Raw genomic sequence first — 25,010 nt, 5'->3', positions numbered from 1 at the left:
CCAATTCCTACACTTGTCCTGCACAGCTGAGCCACGTCCTGGAATCGTTGCCAGGACGGTTTAGCCTGAGAAGCTGGAAGCCCCCAGCTGGCAGAGGACAAAGGGGCGAGATGCGAGTAGGAATGGGGGGGCTGCAATGGGGAGGGGGCCGGCTCTGGAGGGCTCACTTCCTCCTGGGGTGGGCGAGCTCATTGGGATGCAAGCCTGTTGCCTCCCGAGGACTGTCCTAGGCCGGTGTCCCCTAGGAGGTCGTGCCTCCCCCTCCGGCCCCCCCCAGGCCGTGGCCGCGCTCCGCGCAGATGCTCAGTGGGCCCGTTAGGCTGTGCAGCTGTGTTGCTGGTGCAGCACAGGCCGTGCGAGTTCTGATCAGTCTTGACCTGGGGTCTGATTCCCTTTCCTTGTTGTTGTTTCCCCGCGTTCATGGCATCACGCCTCCTTGCCGGGCTGCACGGGACCGAGGAGTGGGGGCCGTGCAGCAGCAGCCGAGCCCGGTGGCGGCGCCTGGAACCCAGCAGGGCCTCCCGCTCTCTCCTCTGTCCTCTCGCCCCTCCCTCCCGGAAGGCGGAAGGCGGGCGGGGCTCTGATGGGCCCTGCGTGGGGGGGCGTAACGTTCAGTTTCCGTTTCAGGCTGACGTCTGGAGTCCGGCTGCTGTGAGCTGGGTGTCGTCTGCACGGACGTTAGCTCTTTATGGGGACAGTGGGTCTCCTTCCAGCCCTCGGGTGACGGCAAAGCTGAGGCCGGCCCTTCTGTGAAGAGGCCACGCGTGTAGATAAACGGAAGGCGTTTGTGTGTAAAGCAGCGTTATGGCTTGTCTCTAACGTAGGATGAAAAATACGGGCACCTTGTCTCTCCAAACTAGGCTTAGAGAGCCTAGTTTGCTACCTGGAAGACGTCCCAGTAGAAACAAAATGAAAAATGGTAACAGGAGGAACCGGCATGACCCCGACCCGGGGCGAGCGGGCCGGCGGTGGGGCCTGTGTCACCACTTGCGGTTTTGCTCCTCGTGGCTGATGTCGTTACTGAACCAGCTCGCAGACGTGACAGCTCTTGTGGCCCCGGATCAAGGATCTGGACTTGTGATGCGCCCCCAGCTCTCAGCATCGCAGCCCTCCCGTGTGCTCACGAGCAGCGCGTGCAGGATCCCGGTCCAGGCGGCAGAGCCGGCGGTGGGTGGGCGGCGCGGAGGGCGGGGTCCTGGATGGGAAGCCACAGGGGCAGGAGGGCCCTCCGCAGCTGTGGTCGCGGCCCAGAGCGCACTGGCGTTTAGGAAGCTGGCTGCTGTTGTGTCCCCCCCCCCACGCACGACGCGCGGGGGAGGCCGGAGAGCCCCGCCCCCAGCGCTCTATCAGGACAGCCTTCAAACACACCGTCAGGCTGAGCGGGTCTCACGTTGGCCACGTAGAAACCCACCGCTCAGATTCTGCCATTAGCACATTTTCAGAAGAAAAGATATTGCGAAAGTCAGTTTTGTCGGAGGCCTTGGCTCTGTCTCCATCCCTGATGTTTTTGGCACCGTCTTCGGTGCCGCCACATGGCGGGAGCCTTGCGGGTCAGCGGGCGGCCCTGGCGCCGACCCGTAGAGGCGACCGTGGGCTTCTCTGGCCTTGTAGGACTGTGGTGAGGAGGTGCACAGCCCTGACCTTCACGGCCTCTGAGGAGAAGGTTCTGGTAGCAGACAAGTCTGGGGACGTTTATTCCTTTTCGGTGCTGGAGCCGCACGGGAGCGGCAAGCTTGAACTGGGACACCTGTCGATGCTGCTGGATGTGGTACGTGGGCGACGCGCTTCATTGGCTACAGTCCGGCTCAGGGGACGAGGAGGGGGCGGCCTGTGTGCCAGGTGGGCGGGTTTGGGCTCTGCTGTGGGCAGGGCCCCGATTTCAGAGGTGAAGCTGGCAGCAGGCTGAAAGAGGACGGTCAAGTTAGGGGCAGCTGCGTGGTCTAGACGTGGGGGAGGCCCAGGTCGGGGAGACGAGGGGGAAGGGTGTGGAAAGAGCAGGCGTCCTCGGAGCCCCCGAGCTACGAGCTGCGCCCCCAGGGGCCCCGAGAGGCCCACGAGGGCTGGGCTGTGGCCAGGGGCGGCGGGGGCGGGGTGGGACCCTGCAGGGGCTCACAGGAACTGGGGGGGTCGTGAAGGACAGATCACCAGGACTCAGTGGCGGGCTGGACATGGGGACACGTGAAAGGAAGGAGAGGAAGGCGACCAGGTGCCGGAGACAGGAGTGGGCGCGGCCGGGCTGGGGCGGGAGCAGGTGGGGGGCAGCTGTGGCCCTCGGGGGACACGTGAGCTGAGGCCTGGGGTGGCGGGGGGAGCCGGCCATGCTGACCCGCCCCTTCTAACCCTCGTGCACAGGCCGTGAGTCCCGACGACCGCTATGTCCTCACTGCCGACCGGGACGAGAAAATCCGGGTGAGCTGGGCTGCGGCTCCGCACAACATCGAGTCCTTCTGCCTCGGGCACACCGAGTGAGTGTCCCCCGTCCCCGTCCCACACCGAGTGAGTGTCCCCCGTCCCCGCACCGAGTGAGTGTCTCCCGTCCCCGTCCCCACACCGAGTGAGTGTCCCCCGTCCCCGCACCGAGTGAGTGTCCCCCGTCCCCGTCCCCACACCGAGTGAGTGTCCCCCGTCCCCGCACCGAGTGAGTGTCCCCCGTCCCCGCACCGAGTGAGTGTCCCCTGTCCCCGCACCGAGTGAGTGTCCCCCGTCCCCCCACTGAGTGTCCCCCGTCCCCCCACTGAGTGAGTGTCCCCCGTCCCCCGACTGAGTGACCCCATCCCTGTCCCCCCACCTAGTGAGTGTCCCCCGTCCCCCGACCGAGTGACCCCTGTCCCCGCACCGTGTCCCCTGTCCCCGTCGCCCCAACTAGTGAGTGTCCCCCGTCCCTGTACCCCCACCGAGTGAGTCCCTCACCCTCCACAGAGGGAGGCTCAGGTTTGAAACGCAGGTGGACCCTTCAGCTGGGGAAGCTGGTGGCGAAGTGAGAGGTGCCTCCTGGGAGGAGGGGACCAGCCTGGACGCCTGGCCTGCATCGGTTTGCTTCCTCCTGGGCCCCGTCTAGCTCACCCCCTGGTCCCAGGGCTTCAGAACCTTCAGGACCTCCTTCCCTGTTCAGAATGCATTTCCCAGAGGTTTTCTTGGTGGTACCGAGGTCTCAGTCCCCAGTGCGTGGTCACCGCAGGCCAGCATCGATGCCCTTCAGCACCCGGCAGTAGAGTCAGCGGTCAGTGGGGGTGTGTCGGGGGACGAGGAACAGGCTTCAGCAATTGAAATCGTCCAGGCAGGCGTTGTTGCTCTGTCATCTGTCTTCTGGCAAGTGGGCGCTCCTTTAGTAAGTGAAGTTTGACGTCATGTGAGGGTGGCGTTTCTGAAGAATGTCGCTCTTCTGAGGCAAAAGGCTGATTACAGTTTGCAGGAAGGAAAAGCACTTAGTTTAACTGGCTGAAGTGTTTTAAACTGTGTTATTTGAGGCAGGGGAAGAATTGGAGGGATTTAATTCAATTCTGAGATCGCTCCTGTTTCCTGGTTTTTGAATGGAACGTTGACCTTGAAGGGCGATGGTTGCTGGCTTTGTACGTCACGATAGCGTTGTTTTAGCTTTTATTCAGTTGTCTAGTAATCCTGCGAGCAGAGTTCCTGTGGCCGGCCAGCCCCCCGCCCCGTTGCCGTCTCTCGGGGGCTTTTGCTGCTCCCCACCCCACTGGGCACACTGTGCCTCGGGGCCTTTGCATGTGCCATTTTCTCCACCGGGCAAGCTCTTGCCCACGCTGCCCAGTGCCCTCCTTCACTCAGCTTTCCGCCCGATGCCACCTGCCCTCTCAGGAAGCGCCCCTCCCCCCGGCCCCTCCCTGCTGGGCTTCTCAGCCTGTGCCGGCCAGTTCAGAGCCGTGAGCCGCCAGGTCTCAAGTGAGAGGTGCCAGTAGTTAGTGTAAAACGCCTGATTCCGGAGACAGTGTGAAAAAACAGTGTAAAAATAGCTCCTTATTAATTTGTTACATTGATTGCAGGTTGAGATGATAACATTCTGGGTATATTGAGTTAAGTCAAAACATAGTATTAAAATTAGTCTCACCTGAGTCTGTTTACCTTTTTAGCGTGGGTATCAGCCAATGTAAAGTGCCCTTGGTGACTCACGTCATGGCTGCGGCCGTGTTTCTGCTGGACGGGCCTTTCTGAGCCTCCGCGGACACCCAGGGTCTCCTATGGCCTGTCTCCCGCCGAGTCCTAGACTCAGTGGATATTTCGGCGAATAAATGACCAATCGTTGCTCCTTAAGAGTCTTGGTGAAGGCCCTGGAAACTGTGGTTTCCACTCCTTTCCTGTAAAGACATCAAGGTGGCTCGTACCCGCTGTCGTGGACGTGCCATTGCGGGGGACACAGGCTGCATTCATCCTGCAACGTGTTCTTGTTCCTTTTTGAGGGCCTTCGGGGAAGGCTGTCCTGGGGAGGGAGGATGGCTGCAGCCAGGCCGGGGCCCAGGCCGGGTGAGGCTCCAGGTGGCTGGGATGGAACCGGTGGAGGCGAGGGAGCCACGGGGGCCCCTCTCCCAGGGTGACAGCGTTAGAGACGCTGGTGCGCGCCTGCAGCCCCGAGGCTGCCTTCTGGGGGGGCTGGGCTGCTCGGCTGAGGCCTGTGGGTGTGGCCCTGGCTGCGGTCGGTGGCGCTGCCCCCCTTCCACCCGGCCCTGCTCGCGGGTCACCCTGGTGTCCCAGACCCCGTTGAAGCGCGTGGTTGGGCAGCTCCCGAGCAGGGCAGAACCCCGGGGGCCTTCCTGGCTGGCGCGGCCGGGGACTGCCTCTGGGCCCGAGGGACGGGGCGTGCTCCCCACGCAGTCACGCTACCCCTCTCGGCTTCTGCTGGGGTCAGGCTCCGAGGTGACACGGGCGGGGCAGAGTCACAGCAGCCCGGCTCACCCGCTGCCTCTCTCCACCTGCAGGTTTGTGAGCCGCATCTTCGTGGTGCCCGACCACCCCGAGCTGCTCTTGTCCTCGTCCGGGGTAAGTGCTCTGCTCCCCACGGGCGCCCCGGCTCCCCGTGGTGGGGGCGCAGCCTGGAGCCTCGGCTGGGGGAGGACCTGTCAGCCAGCAGCCTGTCTTCTGTTCCCAGCGTGGTTGGGAGGTCAGCACGTGCCTTTCCTGGGTGGCCGTCCACTAGGTGGTGCTTGTGGTCTGCAGGGTAGAGCCGGCCGGCTGCTCCAGGGCTGTGCGTGCCTGCGTGTGTGTGTGTGTGTGTGTGTGTGTGTGTGTGCGTGCGTGTGTGTGAGTGTGTGTGTGCGCGCGCGCGCACTGAGCCAGAACCGGTGTGCAGGGACTCCGGTCTGAGGGGTCCTTACAGCACCATGACCTCGTCAGAACGGTTGGTAGACGGCCCTTTCCGAATCCCAGAGGGACCTGGTTCCCTCCGGTCCTGCCGCTCTCAGCCCTTGTCCCTGACCCACCCCTGTGTGAGCGCGTGGAGAGGGGCCAGGCACTTGGCCGTGGTGGAAGTTTGATCAGTAAGTACAGCAGCTCTGTCCCAGGAGCCGGAAGCCTTAACAGCTGAGTGATTGGCGGCATCTTTCTCTAAGGAACACTCTTCAGAAGGATCATCAGGCAGTACTTTTGCTGAAGTGCAGGTTTTGAGTTCCTAACTGGCTCTGATTCTTCTTTTCTTTTCAGAAGCTCTGCCCACAGCCCTTTATCTTTGTCTTTCCACCCTTTAGCTTTTTATGCAACTCAGGGGCTTGGGGTGGGCTGGGGGCCTCATGGACTCCTGACAGGCAGGCCTTCCAGGCGGTGGCCACGTCCCATTTCCTTCACCAAGTGTGGTGTCTCACAGGTTTTTACTTTTCCCTTCTCTTGAAAGTGACTTGTGAAAGTAAAGAGAAGAAAATAAATATGCTGGAGTTCCCAGAGATAGCCAGTTTCTGTGAATTGTGCTGTAAGCCTCTTTTACAATAAAAAAAAATAGCCACACAGAAAAGCGTAGTGACCACCTTTGGTCTTACCACTTAGCTTTGTCAAGTCCAGCGTTTTGCTTCTACTCCTTTTTACAGAACTGCAGTAGGGCTGGCGCTGGCCGTCCTGGTGCCCCATCCCATTGCCTTCCTACCTCCTCACGGGCCGCCCGGCCCAGGCGTGGTATGCTGCGTGCCCTGCATGCTGTGAAGTGCAGATTGTATGTTTATTTAAAGAGTCAGATGCTGCTGTAGGCTTAGAGTGGAAACTAGCACTCCACCCGCCGTGGCCTCCAAGGCAGGCCCTGGGAGCCTTCGGCTGTGTCCTCTTGGTGGCCGGTGTTTCCAAACAACGCGAGTCATCAAGAAACAAGCACGAGCAGTTTCTTCGTGTCAGCTGCTGCCATCTGCATGGGCATCAGCAGTGTCCTGCCTGCGTCCCCTCCCTCTTTGCTGGTGGGCTCCTTGTCTCCAGAACGTGCCCCCCGACCTTGTTTGGGGTACATGTCATGGGGCAGCTTTCTGAAGGTGCAGGGAGGGTGGTTAGGAAGGAGCCTGCCTTTCGGGAGGTGCCCTTCTCCCGCCCCCAGCACTCGGTTATCAGGCAGGTGTATGATGCTCAGTCAGGTGTTTCCCTGCAGATTGTCAAGCTGTTGCTCCAGGCTTTTCTCTGGTTTTTAGATTGCTTGGTTTTCTGCCTGCTTTTTCTTTTGAGAAGTCTGCGGCCATTGAGTCTGGGTCCTTCATGTGGGCTCTGATCGCCCTTCTCTCTGGCCGTGTTTTGGGGGCCTTCTCACCCCGTGCTCTGAAGAATGATGGAGCAGGGCGGGGGTGTCATGGGGGCCCTGAAATTAGCTGCACAGTCAGTGGCTCTGTCCGTTCTGAGTCTTCAGGTCCACAGACCTGGGAGTTTCCTTAGGCTCCCTCCCTCTGGAGCCGTCCGCGCCTCACTCTTCCTGGGATTTGTGCAGTTGGATGTTTGACCCGCTGACTCTTGATTCTTCCCTTTCATATTTTTTCTCTCATGTGCCTGCTCCCTGTTCTGCTTTGGGGGAGATTTTCTCAACTTTATTTTCCAGCCTTCTGTGGGCGTGTTCATTTCCGCTGTGGTTTCTGCTTTCCAAGAGGCTCTTTCTCGTCCCTGGGATGTTCTCTCTTCATAGCCCCATCCCTCATAGCCCCCATCCCCCACCTCCTTGAGGTGCTGTGACGTGTGTTTTTTTTAGGGATTTTCCTGTGTGTGTTTCCTTTCCTCCCTGTGTGTCCCATACCTTTCCAGCTGGAGGTTTTCCTCGATGTCTGGTGGTCCGTCCGCTTATGGCATTGGGGCTGCTGGGTGTCAGACTCGGGTACCTGGCTGCATCCCTCTGGGAGCCCTCCTGGGTCAGTCAGTCCTCCTTTTCTCATGGGGGTGGGGTTCGGTGTCCTGTCTTCACCCTTTGTGGGGAGGGGCCCCTTGTCTCTTCTCTACATGTGTCCCAGCGTCCCCGAGACCAAGGCCTCTTGTTCCCATCATCTGTCCCCAGCATCTGGGTTTTGTCTGCATCTACCCGTGATTGGCTTTGTCCTGTAGGGCTCTGCTCTAAAACACCCCTTGTCGCCTGGGAGGACTAGGGGCGAGTGGGGACACCTGTAGACGTGCGTTCGTCTCCCTGTTTATCAGCCATATTGACGGCAAGGCATTCATACTCACGTCCCAGCACCCGGAGATTCCCGCCTTAACCATTTGGGGGAAGTTAATTTTCCTCTTTCTCTCTCGGTCGTTTAAATCACACAGAGGTTCTTCTCATCAGACTTCGTATTTGCTCCGCAGGTGGATGTGGCCTGTGCACGTCTGGTTTCAGTAAAGGGATCCCACTCACAGGAGGGGCTTTTCTGAGGCGGATGCTGGCGTGGACCCTGCTTCGTTTCACTCATTGTCTGGTCCTTCTCCTTAGATGTGTGGTTCTATTTCCTGCCGTCTTAATGAGTGTTGTAACAAACGTTCCTTCATATAACCCTCTCCTCTTTTTTGTATTACCGAGGTAACGTTGGTTTATAACGTGTACGTTTCACGTGGACAACACTGCAGTTTGACTTCTCTATACATTACAGTGTGCTCACCACCGAAAGTTTAGTCACCATGCGTCACAGTGCAGTGCAGTTGACTCGCTTCACTCATCTTGCCCTCCCCCCACCCCTTCCCCTCTGGTAACCACTGCTCTGTTCTTTGTATCTGCATGTTTGTTTTTGTTTTGTTTGTTTACTTTTTGTATTCCACGTATGAGTGAAATCATATGGTATTTGTCTTTCTCCATCTGACTTATGTCACTGAGCTTAATACCCTCCAGGTCCATCCATGTTGCTGCAAATGGCGAGATTTCCTTCTTTTTTATGGCTCAGTAATGTGTTGTGTGTGTGTGTGTGTGTAGCACATTTTTCTGTTGATGCGCACTTCGGTTCCTTCCAGATCTTGGCTATTGCAAATAATGTGGCAGTGAACAGAAGGGTGCGTATATCTTTTCAAATTAGTGTTTTTTGTTTTCTTCTCAGGGGTGGAATTGCTGGATCATATGGTAGCTCTATTTTTAATTTTTTTTTTTTTTCGGTACGCGGGCCTCTCACTGTTGTGGCCTCTCCCATTGCGGAGCACAGGCTCCGGATGCGCAGGCTCAGCGGCCATGGCTCACGGGCCCAGCCGCTCCGCGGCATGTGGGATCTTCCCGGACCGGGGCACAAACCCGTGTCCCCTGCATCGGCAGGCGGACTCTCAACCACTGCGCCCCCAGGGAAGCCCTATTTTTAATTTTTTGAGGAACCTCCATACTGTTTTCCACAGTGGCTGCACCAGTTTACATTCCCACCAACAGTGCACGGGGGTTCCCTTTTCTCTACATCCTTGCCAACATTTGTCATTTGTTGTCTTTTTGGTAGTAGTCATTCTGGCAGATGTGAGGTGATATCTCATTGTGGTTTTGATTTGCATTTCCCTGGTGATTAGTGATGTTGAGCATCTTTTCATGTGCGTGTTGCCCATCTGTATGTCTTTAGAAAAATGTCTATTCATAGTCTCTGCCCATTTTTTTTTAAATAAATAAATTTATTTATTTATTTATTTAGGGCTGTGTTGGGTCTTCGTTTCTGTGCGAGGGCTTTCTCTAGTTGTGACAAGCGGGGGCCACTCTTCATCGCGGTGTGTGGGCCTCTCACTGTCGCGATCTCTCTTGCTGTGGAGCACAGGCTCCAGACGCGCAGGCTCAGTAGTTGTGGCTCACGGCCCAGTTGCTCCACGGCATGTGGGATCTTCCCAGACCAGGGCTCGAACCTGTGTCCCCTGCATTGGCAGGCAAATTCTCAACCACTGCGCCACCAGGGAAGCCCCTTCTCTGCCCATTTTTAAAGGTTTTTTGTTGTCGCGTTGTAGGAGTTCCTTATCTGTTTTGGTTATTAACCACTTATCAGATATATGATTTGGAAATATCGTCTCCTATTCGGTTGGTTGTCCTTTTGTTGATCATTTCTCTTGCTGTGTAGAAGCTTTTTAGATTGAAATAGTTCCATTTGTTTATTTTTGCTTTTATTTCCTTTGCCTGAGGAGATATATTCAGAAAGATATTGCTAAGATCAATGTCAAAGAGTGTACTGCCTGTGTTTTCTTCTAGGAGTCTTATGGTTTCAGGTCTTACGTGTAAGTCTTTAATCCATTTCAAGTTCATTTTTGTGTATGGTTTGAGATTGTGGACCAGTTTTATTTTTTTGTATATGGCTGTTCAGTTTACCCCACACCATTTATTGAAGAGACTGCCCTTTCTCTGTTGTATGTTCTTTACTCCTTTGTTGTAAATTGTCCATAAGTGCATGGGTTTATTTCTGGGCTCTCAATTCTGTTCCATTGATCTGTGTGTGTGTTTTTCTGCCAATACCATGCCATTTTGATTATTGTAGTTTTGCAGTATAGTTTGAAATCAGGGAGCGTGACACACTCTAGCTTTGTTATTCTTTCTCAAGATTGCTTTGGCTATTCTGGGTCTTTTGTGGTTTCATATAAATTTTAGGATTTTTTTGTCTTATGTTTGAAACATGTTGTGATTTTGATAGTGATTGGAGTGAGTCTTCAATTGTTTTAGTTAATAATGTACATTTTAACAATGTTAATTCTTCTAATCCATGAGCAGGAATATCTTTCCATTTGTTTGTGTTTTCAGTTTCTTTCTACAATGTCTTATACTTTTCTGAGTACAGGTCTTTCATCTCCTTGGTTAAATTTATTCCTAAATAAATTGTAAGTGGGGTTGCTTTCTTAATTTTTCTTTCTTTTAGTCTGTTGTTAGTGTGTAGAAGCACAACAGATTTTTTACATTGATTGTGTACCCTGCAACTTTGTTCTATTCATTTATTATTTCTAGTAGTCTTTTGGTGGAGGCTTTTCTATATATAAAATCACATCATCTGCAAACAGTAACAGTTTTACTTTTCCAATTTGGATTTCTTTTCTTTTTCTTGTCTGATTGCTGTGGCTAAGACTGCCATTACTGTGTTGAATAAAAGTGGCCAAAGTGGGCATCTTTGTCTTGTTCCTGATAAACCCTCCTTTTTTTGCATTTATGTTATTTTTGGCGCACACATCAGGGCCATGCCAGTTGACACTCTCATGGGTAACAAACGGATGTCCTCTTTTCACCCATTCTTAAACAGTGATGTGTGGACAGGTGTCACATGCTCATCAACCCCATGTGTTTCTCCTTGTGCGAATGCATGCTCATTGATGGGTCTGTGTGTGTACGTGCGTGCATGCGTGTGTGTTCACTCCCAGCCCGAGCATAGCAGGTGTTGTCTTTGACCTCCGGCATGTGTCTTGTGTCCTTGCCCATTTGGCTGTGTGGGGTCACCCATGTTTACTTATTGGTTTGTGCGACTCTGCACAGTTGTTACTAAGCAAAGAGCCTTTAGCTGGGAGAGAGGTGCAGTGGACATAGCTGAGTTATTCCCACTACCCGGTGAAGCCTGGACGCCTCATTGGGTGCTGACCCGTCCTTGGTGTGTGCAGGACCGCACCCTGAGACTCTGGCAGTACAGAAGCGGCCGCGAGTTGCATTGTTGTCACCTGCCCAGCCTGCAGGAGCCGTCGGAGCCCTGGAGCAACAAGGTAACCTCACGTTTGTCTCTGGTTTATAGGGCGTCTCTCCAGTCATGGATCCTGTGGAAAAAATTCGTTTTACGTTGGAAAAGTGTTTTTCCTGTCAATGTAAACTTCTTCCAGCTTGAGAGGAATCGTGTATTTCAAATTCTGAAGGCACCTAGTCATGTAAATGGGAAAAAATTTATATCTTACCATGTTTGCATTCAAACCACTAATTTACAGAAAGGTCTCTAATCCTGCTTGGAAATGGAAAAAATAGTGGTGCCTGGCGGGGAGCTGAGCATGCCCAGGATTCCCTACCTCTGTCCATCGTGGGTCAGCCTCATGCCCCCAGGATGGCGCACTGGCCAGTGCATCCCCAGATCAGGTCACCTGAGCCTTCAGCTGTCAGGGGATCTGCAGGGGAGAAGGTGTGGGCTGCCTTTCAGGCTCTCGGGGTTCTTCGCTCTGATGCTCCCGGGCGGGTGCCCTGTTTGGCTAGGGTCCAGCTGATCACACGTGGACGGTTCTGGCAGCTTCCAGAGGCCCAGCTGGGCCTGGTGGGGAGGGAGGGTCTGCTCACGCGTTTCCAGGGCCTGCAGAGCTGGCCTGGGGGCTGGGGTCATGATGCGCAGGGTGGCAGCCCGTGGCACGGGGCTTTGCTGCGTGTCTAACGAGACCTGGGCCTGAACTGAAGGGCTCTCCTCCCTCGTCCTTGGCTTCTCGGTTCTCTCGTCCACCCCGAGACCTCTCTGTAGCACATGGGCAGGTAGGCCTGACGTGGGTCAGAGCCCCAGGACCCCAGGGCCACGGCCACCCAGCCCAGTGGCTTCAGGGCCCTCTGGGTCAGTGGCCTCCAGCTGCCCTGGCTGCCCCCGTGCGCGCCTCCGCCTTGGGTTTCTGCAGCCACGGTGCCCCCGTTAGAGCTGCAGCAGAGAGAGGCCTGCTCGTTCTACCTTCTTCCCGTCTGCGCTCTGCTCACCCCTGACGCCCCTGGACGGCGAGGAGAAAGCGTAGAGGGGAGCAGCGGCCAGGGCAGCCCCCGAGAGCTGTGCGTGGGCCTGCCGTGCCCCCTGCGCCTCTGCTGGCTCCCAGCCCAGGCTGCTTCCTCTGCCGGAGCGTGTGGACGCTCACGTGCACGCCTTCCTTTCCTCCCCGTGTGCTCTGTCCTCCCTCCTTTTTGAGCAATTCCATTGGCCTTGGAGATGTGGCACAGCTCCGGAGGGAGGGCCAGAGCCACGGAGCGGCCTCTGCCGTCTGCCCTGTGTGTCGGAATTCCCTGTGAGCTGTGCCCTCACTGGTGTGCAGAGAGTCCTGCAGTGTCTTCTCTTTGCCTGTCATGGACCACACGTGGGGACCGTCTGTCCTGCAGCGATGCTCGCAGTTGGAGCAGAGCAGCCGGCGTCAGGTCCTGCCAGGCTGACACCCCTGAAGCCACTGCTTTTCCTTTCAGAGGTTCGCTGCGTCCAGGATCACTTACTGGCGCCAGGAGGACTGCGTGGCGCTCCTGTGTGACGGGTGAGCCCACGCGGCCCGTTCGGGAGGCTTGGACGGCGACGCTGGCGCGGCGTCTGCCTGCAGTGAACTTCGCTTTACGAGCCCTGCTGCTGCGGGCCGGGCGGCTCCCTTTCTGTGCGCTGCATCTTAATCCGCTAGGGTGAAGGGAGCAGCGGCCCCCGGCTGGTCTTTTGTGCAGATAGAATCCCAGCGAAGGGTCGGCTGTGGTAGAGTTCACCTCAGTCAGTCCCAGTTGGGCATGAGAGACCCGTGGGGGGCTGGCGGTGCTGACGAGGTGGGTGTGGGGGGCACGGGCCACTCAGCGTTCCCTCCTGGGCCTTGTCTGCGTGCCGGGGGGGGGCGTTTGGGGGCCTCCCACATTGTCACTTGTCCTGACAGCAGGCCTGGGGTGGGCGGCTGAGCTCATGTTGGAAATGAGGACGCAGGATTAGAGGGTAAAAAGCCTGCTGGGGAGGGCTGAGCGCGGCCCGGGGTCCCATCCGCTGCTTGGCGGGCAGGGCGGCTGTCTCATCTGCACGGCTTCGACTTTGCTGCCTAGTAAGCTGTCCCCGGACTTCGGGACTGGAGCGTTCGTTAGCTCACGGTTCCCGGGGTCGGGGAAGCAGGAGTGGCTTGGCTGGGGGCTCCGGGCTCAGGTCGTCCCGAGGTTGCCGCTGAGGTGTTGGCGGGGCTGGCCCGGGGCTGAGTGCCCCCGTGGGCGCTGTCGTGATCGTCCCCTCTCTCCCTGGGAAGGCTGCCCGTGGTCTGCCTCTTCCAGCTGGATGTCCCCCGGCGGCAGCTGGTCTACCAGCAGCAGCTGACTTTCCAGCACAGAGTGTGGGACGCCGCCTTCGAGGAGGCCCGGGGGCTGTGGGTCCTGCAGGACTGCCGGGAGGCCCCCCTCGTGCTCTGCAGGCCTGTGGGCGGCCAGTGGCAGGTGAGATGGGCGGCCCCGCTGTTTCCGTCGACTACGCCCGTGCCAGCGGCTGTGTCCTTGGGGGACAGCGGCCACAGGGCTTGCGGCGTGGGTGCAGGGAGCTGGGTGCCTGGCCGGGTTCTTCAGTGTCACGGTGCCTGCACGGGTGTCTCGGGGTGAATTGCTGTCATTGGTATGTATTTCCTGTGATTGTTCTGCTGACACGTCTTTTTAGGAGAAAAGCCCACAGTTGGTGAGCCCTTAACATTTGCAGCCTCGGCGCAGCCTTGCGCTGGGGCAGTGGTCCCGCTGGACAGTGAGGGGGCCCCTCCTTGCACGTGGCCTGGGTGAGCCGTGCGTAAAGCAGGGATGTCACCTCGCGCCTGTCCTGTGTCTAAGGTGCCATGGGGAGAAGCAGGTGACACCCGCAGAGCCTTTGCAAACTTGCACGGCCTCGACGAGTGCTCAGAGCGCCTGGCAGCTCGCTCGGGGGTCTTTATCTGAAAACTAGCGGTGAGTGGTGCCGCCAGCTGGCACCTGCCAGGTTCCAGACACCTTGGGTGGAGTCCTGCGTGGCGAGCTGCGGTCGCTGCCATGCCTGATGAACCGGGGAGAGCGGCCTTTCCGCCTCCTGTGAGTACAGGGGTCACCACTGTCCACCGGCCTCTTTCCAATAAAGGTTTTCCGTTCGTCTTCTCAGTCTCTTCCTGAAAGTGCTGTGTCGAAGAGGGTCTGTGCTCACCTTCGCGAGAACTGGGCCATGTTGGAAGGTGAGGACCCGCCCTGGCCTGCTTTGCAGGGTCATGTTCAGCCGTGGGCGCGGGCGGACGCTGGTTCCAGAGCGCGGAACGCAGCAGGAAGCTGTTCTGTGGGTGAGGGTGCAGGGCCTGTGGTGGGTGTGGTGTGTGTGTCTGCGTCTGCGTCGGGACAGCAGAGCTGCTGTGAGCCGGGGCCTGGTTGGTTCCCTTAGCGGAGATTGAGGTGCCGAGAGCCCCTCCGTTTGTACTGGCAGAAGGCAGGCTCTTGGGACGCAGCTTCTGGCTGTGTCAGGGGGTGCTTTTAACTCAGCCCTGGAACTCAGGTGCCTTTACTCGAATAAAGAAATGATTGCTCAGAAGACTTCTTGGGAAGACAAGCCACCGTCCAGATGGAGGCCTGGGTCCTCCGAGCTCTGGGGACGCAAACGCAGCTTCGGTGTGTATAGACGCTAGAGCGGCCCGCACGTCCCACTGTTTCTGTGGGCCCTGCGGGGTCTGCATCCGGCCGCTCGGTGGTTGGCAGATTTCAGGTCCCCGCTGGCTGTTGGCTGGAGGACACCCCAGTCCCCAGTGCAGAGGAGCAGGGGCGCGGTGCCGACAGGATGCAGCCACAGCCTCTGCACCTGGCCTCCCGGGGACCTCCGGGCCCCACATGTCCTGTTAGAAGCGAGTCCTCGGTCCAGCCAGGTGTGACCACCAGGAGGTGGGCATCCTTGGGCCCATGCCAGAGGAGGCGCCACAGGTCCACGGAGAGCCGGGTGGTCACTGTCACAGGAGGGTCCCTCCGGCCCACCACGTCCCCCGCTAGAAGCAGAGCCCCTGCGCTCCTGTGGCACACTGGCACCCATTCTTGTTCCGCACAGGCTCTGCTGGCACGGACAGTGGCTTCAGCAGCCTCTACAAGGCCACCTGCGACAACATGACCACTTACCTGAAGAAGAAGGAGGAACGGCTGCAGCAGCAGCTGGAGAAGAAGCGACGCAGGGGGCCACCGCGCGGGTCCAACGGGCAGACCAAGAAGATGAAGGCGGGGCGCGCACCACGGAGCTGCTCGTCCTAGCTCGGCTCGGAGCGCTCCTTGGGGGTGCTCGGCGCCTCGGGGCGGCGGGACACTGTGCTCGCCCCTCCTGCCCGCAGCGCCCTGACGCAGGCAAAGGGGGGACCTCATTCCCGACTCGGGCTGGGGGGCGGCGAGGTCCATCCCGACTCAGCGGACACCTGGGGCCGTGCCAGGTAGCTGGATGCGGGACCCTGGGCTCTAGAACATTCTGTTGCTGAGCAGAGCCCTCTGGCTGGAGGGAGGCCATGCAGCGTGTGAGCCGCTATGCCTGAGCAGTGAGCGCCTCCAAGCCCCTTCCCTTCACACTGGAGGGCACGTCACCCTGCAGCTGTGGCGCTGTCCTTTCCTGCTTGTCCACGCGGCTTCCTCTAGGGGAGCCTGGACGCGGACGGATGTCTTTCCAGCAGTGCGGTGCACACCCGCGCTTTTCTCCAGTCCCCTCGCCCTCCTGGATGGTCCACTACGCTGTCCAGCAGGCGGCTGCGCACCGCGGGGGCCGTAAACCTGAGGGGAGTTAAGTCCTCGGTTCCCTGGGCAGCGCTGGCTCCGGTGCTCAGGCCCCTCGGGGTGCGGAGAGCTCCTCGCCGGCGCTGGTGGAGACGGGAGCTTGTCCGCGACGCGTGTGGACAGAGAAGCCCGGCTGCACGCTTACTCCGCAGGGAAGTGACGGGTGATGCTGTGTATGTTTGATTTCGGTTTGCACTCTGTGCACGTGCTGCAGAGCAGGAGGGTCGGCTGAATTCTAATTACTGATCAATAAAGATGAGCTTTTTTGCAGCTTCTAGAAATTTTAGCAGCAGCACCTGGAGCTAATCTCAGAATATATTGAGTGGAACCATTTGTGATGAGTGCGCTGTTTCCGACCGAAACATTTGCCTTTTGATTTGAAGAAAAACATTTCTTTGGTTTGGGGTTTCACAGGGTACTTGGACACAAATCATTTTGTGTATCAGAAGCTGCAAGGCTTCAAACTTCCTAAGTGCCTTATTTTACTTTAAACATTGATCTGAAAACAGTGCTGTTTGTGAACCGCCCGGGGTAACTTCCCACAAGGGACATCAGGACCTCCCCAGATGGGGGGCTGTCTCGGGCAAAGGAGAGCAGAGGGGGTGTGCCTGGGATGGAATGGGGTCCCCAGGGCAGAGTGGGGTGCCCTGGCCATGGTCCTGGAGGGGGAGCCTGACCTCGTGAGCACTGCATCGGGCCCAGGAAGGGTTTGTGATAATAGTCTGCTCTGAATTCTTGGTTTTAGGAGCAATTTAGGTTTGTTCTTTTTGGTGTCTTTGTCTAAGATAGGGGTCAGCAAACGGGCTCGCAGGCCACATGCTGCCTGTTGACCAGTTCTGTGTGGTCTGTGAGCTAAGCGTAGTTTTTACATTTTTAAAGGGTTGGGAAAAGTCAAAAGCAAAAGATTTCGAGATGAGTGTCCATCACTGAAATTTTACCGGGACACGCCCACGCCTGCTCGATTGGGGGTGGACGACGTCGGCTTCGGGGCTGCAGCCGCAGAGGGGGATGGTTGCCTCGGAGACCGGATGGCCTGCCCAGTCTACAGCCTTGATTTTCTGGTCCTCTACAGAGAGCCTTGCCAGTCCCTACCGCGCTCTCTCAAGTCTGTGCAGTGTTTTAGAGGAACTGGTTCATTTCACCGCGTTCCACGTGGTCCCTGAGGGCAGCTAGGGGAGCAGCCTCTGGAACCCCGGTGTCCCAGCTCCGGGCAGCAGGGGTGGCGCTCAGGGGTGTGTGAGGCTGGCCTCTTGCCCCTGATGGGGAGGCTCAGACTTAACGACAGCGGCAGTGCCAGGCAGCCTGTCTGGGAGAGCAGAGCACGGTGAGAGGGGCCACGAACATCTCCCGCCTTTCCGGGGGTTGCTTTAAAGTTACTTGCGTTCTGATCGAAGCTACACACGCACGTGTCAGAGACCAGGCTATACTGACGGGCTGACTGTGACTGTGGTCTGGTCTGCTGCTTCTCCCACACAGCCCCGCCCCACTTGGTGATCCGTGCCTCCGTTCCCAGGGCTTCGGCCGTTCCCAGGGCTTCGGCCGCTAGAGGCCCGGCAGCAGGTGTGGGGGGGGGGGAGGGGGAGATAGGCAGCGGCCTTCTCTTCTGCTGTGGTGCCCGTTCCCGTGGGCTGCCTCCCTCTGGGACTGTCGCCTCCTGGGGGCCCTGGCTCCACCCAGCCCCAGGGGCAGACGTGGCTTCTTCTTGGTCCCGAAACCCCGTCCGCGTCCCTGGAACTAGCGTCTCCATCAAAGGACCTTAACGAATCTCAGGTGAGTGTGAGCTGAATTCTCGCTGGAAGCCTGACTTAGGAGCCGTTCCTGCTCATGTGCCCCCGGTTGTCCCGAAGTTTCTCCCGTGGTTGGCGGAACGCAGACCCGCGAGGAGCCAGCTGTTGGATTTCCTGGGTTTTCGTCTTTTCCGTCTTCACCCGTAGCAGCAGCGTCCCTGCTTCCCTCCGTGGCTTTGCCTTGAGAAGGCCGGTCCATCGTCCTCTGATGAGAAGAGCGGCTTCTTTGGGTTCGTCTGTTGAGCCGAGGGGGCGGAGGAGTTGAGCTGGCTTTCTTACCCCTCTACTTAGCTCTGTTTTCCGTCCTTTCTCAGTGTCCGTGTGTTTTGCGTTTGGGGAGATTCCTTGGGCTTTGTTCCGGCTCATTTACTGATTTTTTAAAAACCTGGTCACCACAGTTGTGAATTTGAAGTGGTTTTGTTCCTTCGTTTTCATCCTAGTGTACGGCTGGCAAGTGTGCCCGGAATGGGTAACAGTCCCAGCCAGAGCCGGGACGCTCAGCAACAGCAGAGTGGTCCCCAGGTTCCCTCCTGGCAGTTACCGCCGACCCCCCACCCCTACCCCCAGGCCAGGCCGACCCAACGCGCTGGTTCGCCGCCTCTCATGCTGTTGTGTACGGCTGTGGTGGTCACTCTCACTGCTCCCTCGTGTGAAAACACCACAGCGCGCTCACCCCACTGTCACGTGGGCATTTGAGTAGTTCCCACTTCTGGGCTGCGGGGAGCGAGCTGGTCGCTGTCCTGGAACACGCGTAAGCGTTTCTCTCGGGAGGGCCCTTGCTGGCCCGCAGGCACTGGGACAGCGCCGCCCACCCTCGTTCATTTCAACCCCTACCGGTACATTCTCTTGCTCAGCCTTTGAGGTTTAACTTTGCAAAGGGGCAGACTTGGAGTTATGGGCCGCTGTGTGCGGGCCAGTGAAGCAGCCCACTTCGTGTCGAGGCTTAACCTTGACCCTGTTCTCAGCAAAGGCGCCTTAACAAAGCGTGGATCACCGCTCCGGGGGAAGCCGGCACTCGGTCGTGGGGACATTCAGGCCTGCCAGCAGATCACCGTGGCGGGGAGCTGAGGCCTCCTGTCTTGGGAGAGCTTTCTTGTGTAAATGTGGAGAGAATGCTGCAGATTTGTTTCCTGCAGCACTGATTTGAGTTCTGTGCGTGTTGCCATGCATTTTTCTTTCTAATTTCCATTGTGATTTCTTTGCTGCATGGGCTGTTTGGAAGTGTGGTTAAATTCCCAAACGTTGGATGTGTTTTCTTCAGATTTTTAACATTGATTTCTGGTTTTGATTCCATTGTGGTCTCGATATACTTTGATTCCTTTCCTTTTAGATTTATTGAGCCTTGGTTTATGCTCCAATATGGTGGTGGTTTCATGTGCCCTTGAAGAGAACATGTCCCATCGTTGCTGGCTGGAAGCGTGTTCTGTAAATGTCCATCAGGTCAAGTTGGTGATGCTGTTGGTTGTTACCAGTTTCAGGAGCACAGCCATCCTCCTGGTTTCTGTGTACCTCTCTCACGTACTGAAAGCAGTACTTAAATGTCTAATTGTGGAACTAATTTTCCATTGTTCTAGTGGTTTTTGATTCTGATATCAGGTGCGTACACACGTAGGAGTAGTGTGTCATCTTGATGAACGATGCCTTACCATTCTGAAATATCGCTCTGTCCCTAGTCCTGTTCTTTGTCCTGAAGTGTAGGTTATCCTGTGAATGCAGCCACTCCAAGTAAAAAGTTAGTGTTAGCATGGAATTCCTTTTTTCATCCCTTCTAAGCTATGTATGTGTTTATATTTAAAGTGGTTTCTTTTTGTTTTTTGTAGACGATCTCTTCTTATCCTCCAAATTCTGGATTTCAGTGGGAATTCAGCTGAGCCACATATGTAATTTAAAGTGTTCAGTAGTCACTTTGAAAAGTTTGAAAAAGATAAAATTTTGAGAATAGTCTGTTTAACCAAATACAGCAAAAATAGTGTTTTAGCATACAATCTATATAAAAGTTATTCATGAGCTATTTTACGTTCTATTTTTAGTCTTAATTGTCAGAAATATGGTGTCTACTGTACATAAGGTTCCTCTTTCAGAAAGCCCTGGTAGCCTAGATAAACTGACTGCGTGAATGACCTTGCTTTGCCCTTCCCACAACCTAATTCCCACTCTTAAGCCTCAAAGTAGCCAATAAACAGTGAACCCTTGAAGCCCTAGGCACCCCAGCGTCGACCCCAGTAGAGGCAGTGCCCCAGGCTCATGCGTTTGCACGGGCCCCGCTGTGTGGCCCTCGGGCGTGCTGTGCCCTCTAGGACTGAGTAATCAACCTCATTTCTCAAAGTTCCCTGATGGCTTTTGCTGAAGCGCGTCCTGCAACCGTAAGAACCAGACAGGCTGGTCCAGCCACAACCTTGGCTGTGGTGGGGAAAACGTCCGGGGGCTCGCTCTAAGCAATTCGGGTTGTGTGAAGCACACGTGCGGTTTTGGAAGGAAGCCCCGTACCGTTTTCCAGAGTGGGTGTGTCATCTTACATTCCTCTGGGTGATGCGCGTTGACCCAGTTTCTCTGCATCCTCACCAGCATTTGGTGTCATCACTGTTTTATCCTAAGTGAGTTTTGAGAGTTCTTTATTCAAGTTATTTTTTATTCTTCTCCCAGGGCGCAATTCCTTTTTTCATCCTTTGAACACGGGCTCTTTTGCAAAGCAAACACACGTGATGTTGATGGGCTCCAGTTCATCAGTTTTTTCCTTTGACGGATGGTGCCTTTGGTGTCGAGAACCCTTTTCCTAGCCCTAGCCTCTCAGGATTTCCTCCTGTGATACTTCTGGATGTCTCATGTTTCCCGTTTTACATTTAAGTCCGTGATTCATCATGAGTTAATTTGTATGTAAGATGTGAGTTCTGTTCTTTGACTGTGGACGTCTGCCTGCCCTGGTGCCACTTGTTGGAAAGGCTGTCTGTCCTCTGTTGAATTGCCGCTGTGGCCTTCATTGTGGAAGGATATTTTCACTGGATGTAGTTCTTTAATTTTTGTTTCTTTGGAGATGTTCCTGCTCTGTCTCGGGGCCGCCCTAGTCTCCCCAGTGACTGTTTTCCTCTGTGCTGGTGGCCTCAGTGTCTATGCACAAGTCCGTGCGTGCCCCTGCAGCTGGACCCTCTGCCTTTGCCTTTGCGGGTTGGCACAGTGGCGGGCATGGTCAGTGGAGGGCACTGGGCTGGGCTGGGGGGGCACTGCAGGAGGACGGGGCTGCTGCTCCAGGGCCCAGGGTCCTTTCTTCCTGGGCTGTGATATGCCGGCCAGCAGCACGGGGTGCTCTGTGACACCCCAGCGGGCTCGCAGTGAGCATGCACCGCACCCCAGCAGGAGGCGTCCTGGCACGTGCCCTGGTACCACGTCCAGCTCCCAGGGAGTGTGTCTCCTGGTGCCCCAGTGAGTTGCTGGAATCCTGGCAGGAGGCTTTCTGCTCGCCAGCGCCACCAGCTGGCACATCACAGCCGCACCCCCTCAGACAAGGTCCAGTCCCCACCCCAAACCCCCAGAGGGATGCTGCCATCTCCCCGAGGTCCACAGATGCCACGCTTCTCCTGGCTTGCTCCCTCTGCATGAGTCCTGGAGGTGCCGGCTACTCCCAGACCTCAGATTCCTTTGCTCTTTAAAGTTCTTCACGCTTTACTCAGCAGCCCTCTGTTCCTGTTTAACAATTCTTTATATTAGCGTTTTCCTCCTTAAATTGTCTGTGACTTCCATCTCTTGACCGATACACCTTCTTTTCCCCACTGTACGTAATGTGTCTTCTTTTCCTGGCTTTTAAAAAGCTTCCTCCTCATCACTGGTCGTCTGTAATTTGATCATGATGTGCTTTGGGGGCATGTGTGTGTTTGTCCTGTTCAGCATCTGCTGAGTTTCTTAAATCTGTGGATTTATCGTCTTTGTCAAATTTGGGAGTTTCCAAGTATTATTTCTTCAAATATCTGTTTCCTTCCCCCTTCTCTCTCTGCCTCCTGCAGACTTCAGTACTTGCATTTCAGGCTGTGTGCTGCGGGCACTAGGGTCAACCAGTCTCAGCAGTTTCTCTTTGGGCCTTTTTCTGCTTCTGCTTCATTGTGGATAGATTCTTTTTTTAAAATTTATTTTTGGCTGCGTTGGGTCTTCGTTGCTGCGCGCGGGCTTTCTCTAGTGGCGGTGAGCAGGGGCTACTCCTCGTTGCAGTGCACGGGCTTCTCATTGGGGTGGCTTCTCTGTTGCGGAGCACGGGCTCTAGGCGCACGCGGGCTTCAGTAGTTGTGGCTCGTGGGCTCAGTAGTTGTGGCGCACGGGCTCTAGAGCGCAGGCTCAGTAGTTGTGGCGCACAGGCTTAGTTGCTCCGTCACATGCGGGATCTTCCCGGACCAGGGCTTGAACCTGTGTCCCCTGCACTGGCAGGCGGATTCTTAACCACTGTGCCACCGGGGAATTCCATGGATGGATTCTATTTCTCATCTTCACGTTCCCTGATCTTTTCTTCTGTGGTGTGTAAGCTGCTGTCATTCCAAGGCTGAGTATTTTCTGAACCAGACATTGTATTTTTCATCTCTGTAATTTCGATTTTGTTCTTTTAAAAGTAGCTTTCATTTTTCTCATCATACTCATGAAAAACTGTCCTTGAGCACACGGCGCATACTTAAAATGGTGGTTTTCTCTTACATCGACTCCACCTTCCCTGTCGTTTCTGGCCTGTTTCTGCTGACTGGTCTGTCTTCTGCTTATGCACCTCTTTTCCTGCTGCTGTGTCCAGGAGGTTTTCTGTAGGGTGCCTGATATGGTGACACTGTCACGGTTGAGTGCTCAGCTCTATTACCTTCCTTTAGAGAACGTTTCGCTCCTCTGGGCAGGCTGTTAAGCTCCTGGGGATGAAGTCGATCCTTCTGGGGTCTGTTCTGGAGCTCACCGGGGCAGGTCTGGAGCAGCCTTTAGAGGGACAGTGTGCCCTGCTTTCTGAGGCCGGCCCACCTGGCATCCCTGGGGAGCACCCTGTACGTTCGTGAAGTCTCCCCATGCTGGGCTGGCCGGAGGGGCCTCGGGTGACCTCTGGTCTGGGAATCGTCCTGTCCTCAGAAGTACTTGTGTGAGCCTCGTGGGGTTTCACCACACGTGAGCAGGGTGGTGTTGAAGCAGAGACCCGAGGGGACCCGGGCAGCGCCCTCTTCTCAGGCACCCTGTCCCAGACTCAGCTGCCCTGCCTCCGAATTCCCTTCCACCTGGACCTGCCCCCACTGTGCTGCGGCCAAACGATTACTTGAGGCAAAAAGTCCTCAGGCCCGTGTCGCCAGGTTTCCAGTTGGCCCTGGGGGGCGGGGTGTGTGTCTGGGCCCGCCGTGTTCCCCATGGTCTGCGGTTGAGTCACATTTGTCCTGTGACGAGTGAGGCCTGGCCCCTCGTCTCTGACCTGCCTGTGGCCGTCCTTGGCCCAGGTGCTTGGCAGTGTTTCCTGGGGGAGGGGGCGCTGAGCTGAAGGACATCTTCCTAGCCTTTCCTCTGTTGTGGGAATTGCGCATCTTTCCCAGTTTGGCTTCTGGCTTTGTTTTAGATATTTTCTTTTTAATATGGCCTTTTCTGGTAGTCGGATTCATCCATCTCTTTATGATTTTTGGGTATCACACTGCATTTGGGAAGGTTTTCTCCACCCTGCATACCTTTGAAACAGCTGGTTTAGGAAGCGGGGGGGCAGAAGCGTGCGACCAAAGACAGGACAAGCCCGCCTGACGTGGGGGAGGAGCGTGTGGGAAGACTGTGATTTCCGTGTCAAAAGCCATTTGTTTTTCCCCCCAAGCCTGGCTTTTTACCCGTGAAATGGAGGCAGAGTGGTGCTAAGATTCACAGTGGGATTTGCCAATTTTTGAAGCAGAAAATCACCAGCCTGACATTTGATGTTATGTTTTGCTGGTTCCAATTCCGTGACAAAGAAATGAAAGAAAATAAAAAAGCTGTGCTCATGGCTCCTCTGGGTGATTTGTTTTGACTTTTGCTGGCCTGACGGGGAGGGGAGGCGTCTGGTGGGGGAAGCGCCTGTGAGCGGCCAGCGCGGCTGAGAGGGCACGGGCAGTAGCCAGGTGGGCAGGGGCGGCCACAGAGGGGGTCAGGGTTCCTGGAAGCCTGCGGTTCCGGGCCAAGCGTCTCTTAGGTCAGTGTTCTTTGAGGTTACTGGCTCAGATGGACCATTACCCAGAGAAATCAAAAGGCTATGAGACATCTGTCATGGCGACCCTGCTCGGAACATCTGCCCCTTTTGTGAAATATTCCGATGACAGTGAATATTCCAGTGAAGTGGCTTGTTCTGCCCAGCAGGCGGGCAGACAGCGCCCTTGACTGAGGGTCACGTGATGAGCTACCTCAGCTCTCGAGCATTCTTCATCTGACCCGAAGAGCAGACAAAGCGGGCCCCCCACTTGTTGGCCCTGCACCCGTGAATCCTGCCAGGTCAAGTCTGACTGTACAGCACCGTGTGCTCAGGGCCCCTCTGCAGCTGAGCCTTGCTGGGAAGCTTGCTTTGAAGCTTAACAAAGTCCAGTATTCAAAAGACCCCCGAAGCCACCAGCACAGGTGAGAGCAGACTTTTCTCTGGTAGGTGCGTGTTGGAAAGCTCTTCACTGTATGTGGTTAAATGAGGATGACAGCATGTTAGAAATAAGTATACGTAAGAAAGTTATTAAGGAACTACCCCAGAAAAACCACAGGCCCAGACCTTCACAGGGGAATTCTACCAAACTTCAAGGACCAGTTAGTCCCAGAGCACCATAAAGTGTTCCAGAGTGTAGAAAAGGAAGGAAAGCAGTTCCTGATTCCTCTTGTGAAGCTAGTATAATATCAGATACTTAAACCAGATGAAGACAGTATAAAGGGAAAAACCTGTACACCAATATCACTCATGAATTATCAGTGCAAAATCACTAAGTACTGGCAGCTGGAATCTAACATAAAAATAATACAATAGCATTACAAAAATAATACATCATGACTGAATGGGATTTATTTTAAGAATTTAAGGTTTGTTCAACATTAGTATCACTTATCACATTAACACATCTAAGAAAAAAATTCATAGTTCTCTCCATGGATACGTCTTGTACAAAATTCAGTACCATGATAAAAGAATGGGAATCGGGGGAAAAAATCGTGGTAACATATACATACAATATGCCGTTTTAGCCATTTTTAAGCCTACAGTTCAGTGGCAGTAAGTACGGTCACGCTGTTTACAGCCATCTGACACGATACACCTTAGTCCTAAAGCCAGCACCTTACTTTATGAAGAGGCACTTAGAGGCATTTCCATTAAGATCAGAAAAAAGGCACGAATGCCCACTACCTTTTCTACTATCCTGCACGTATCAGACAAGAGGAGTCAATTAGAGGCATAACAATTGGTAAAGAAGAAGTAAGACCTTCTCTATTTGCAGATGACATGATGGTGTATCTGGAAAACCCTT

The 25,010-nt window shown here is 55.6% G+C and overlaps 1 protein-coding gene across 15 annotated transcripts in view; it reads left to right on the top strand.

Moving 5' to 3' along the window:
• The window catches only part of WDR4 (WDR4 tRNA N7-guanosine methyltransferase non-catalytic subunit), a 31,575-nt gene extending 8,055 nt beyond the window's left edge, over positions 1–23,520 (top strand). For 7 of the 15 annotated variants that reach the window (XM_019922579.3, XM_073804544.1, XM_073804548.1 and 4 more), the window contains 7 exons: positions 1,612–1,768; positions 2,353–2,465; positions 4,935–4,995; positions 10,960–11,058; positions 12,485–12,549; positions 13,282–13,465; positions 14,145–15,208. In XM_019922579.3, the coding sequence (XP_019778138.2) occupies positions 1,612–1,768; positions 2,353–2,465; positions 4,935–4,995; positions 10,960–11,058; positions 12,485–12,549; positions 13,282–13,465; positions 14,145–14,414 (949 nt within the window). In that variant the 3' untranslated portion in view covers positions 14,415–15,208. Of the gene's footprint in view, positions 1–1,611; positions 1,769–2,352; positions 2,466–2,919; positions 3,032–4,934; positions 4,996–10,959; positions 11,059–12,465; positions 12,550–13,281; positions 13,466–14,144 lie in introns of those variants that run through there. The other 8 variants (XM_073804545.1, XM_019922580.3, XR_012331644.1 and 5 more) reach the window with 7 other exon arrangements.
• The last annotated feature ends 1,490 nt before the right edge of the window (positions 23,521–25,010 follow it).

Source organism: Tursiops truncatus, chromosome 4 (assembly GCF_011762595.2).
Source record: "Tursiops truncatus isolate mTurTru1 chromosome 4, mTurTru1.mat.Y, whole genome shotgun sequence".
Taxonomy (NCBI): domain Eukaryota; kingdom Metazoa; phylum Chordata; class Mammalia; order Artiodactyla; family Delphinidae; genus Tursiops; species Tursiops truncatus.
This window is presented reverse-complemented; position numbering and strand designations above follow the sequence as displayed.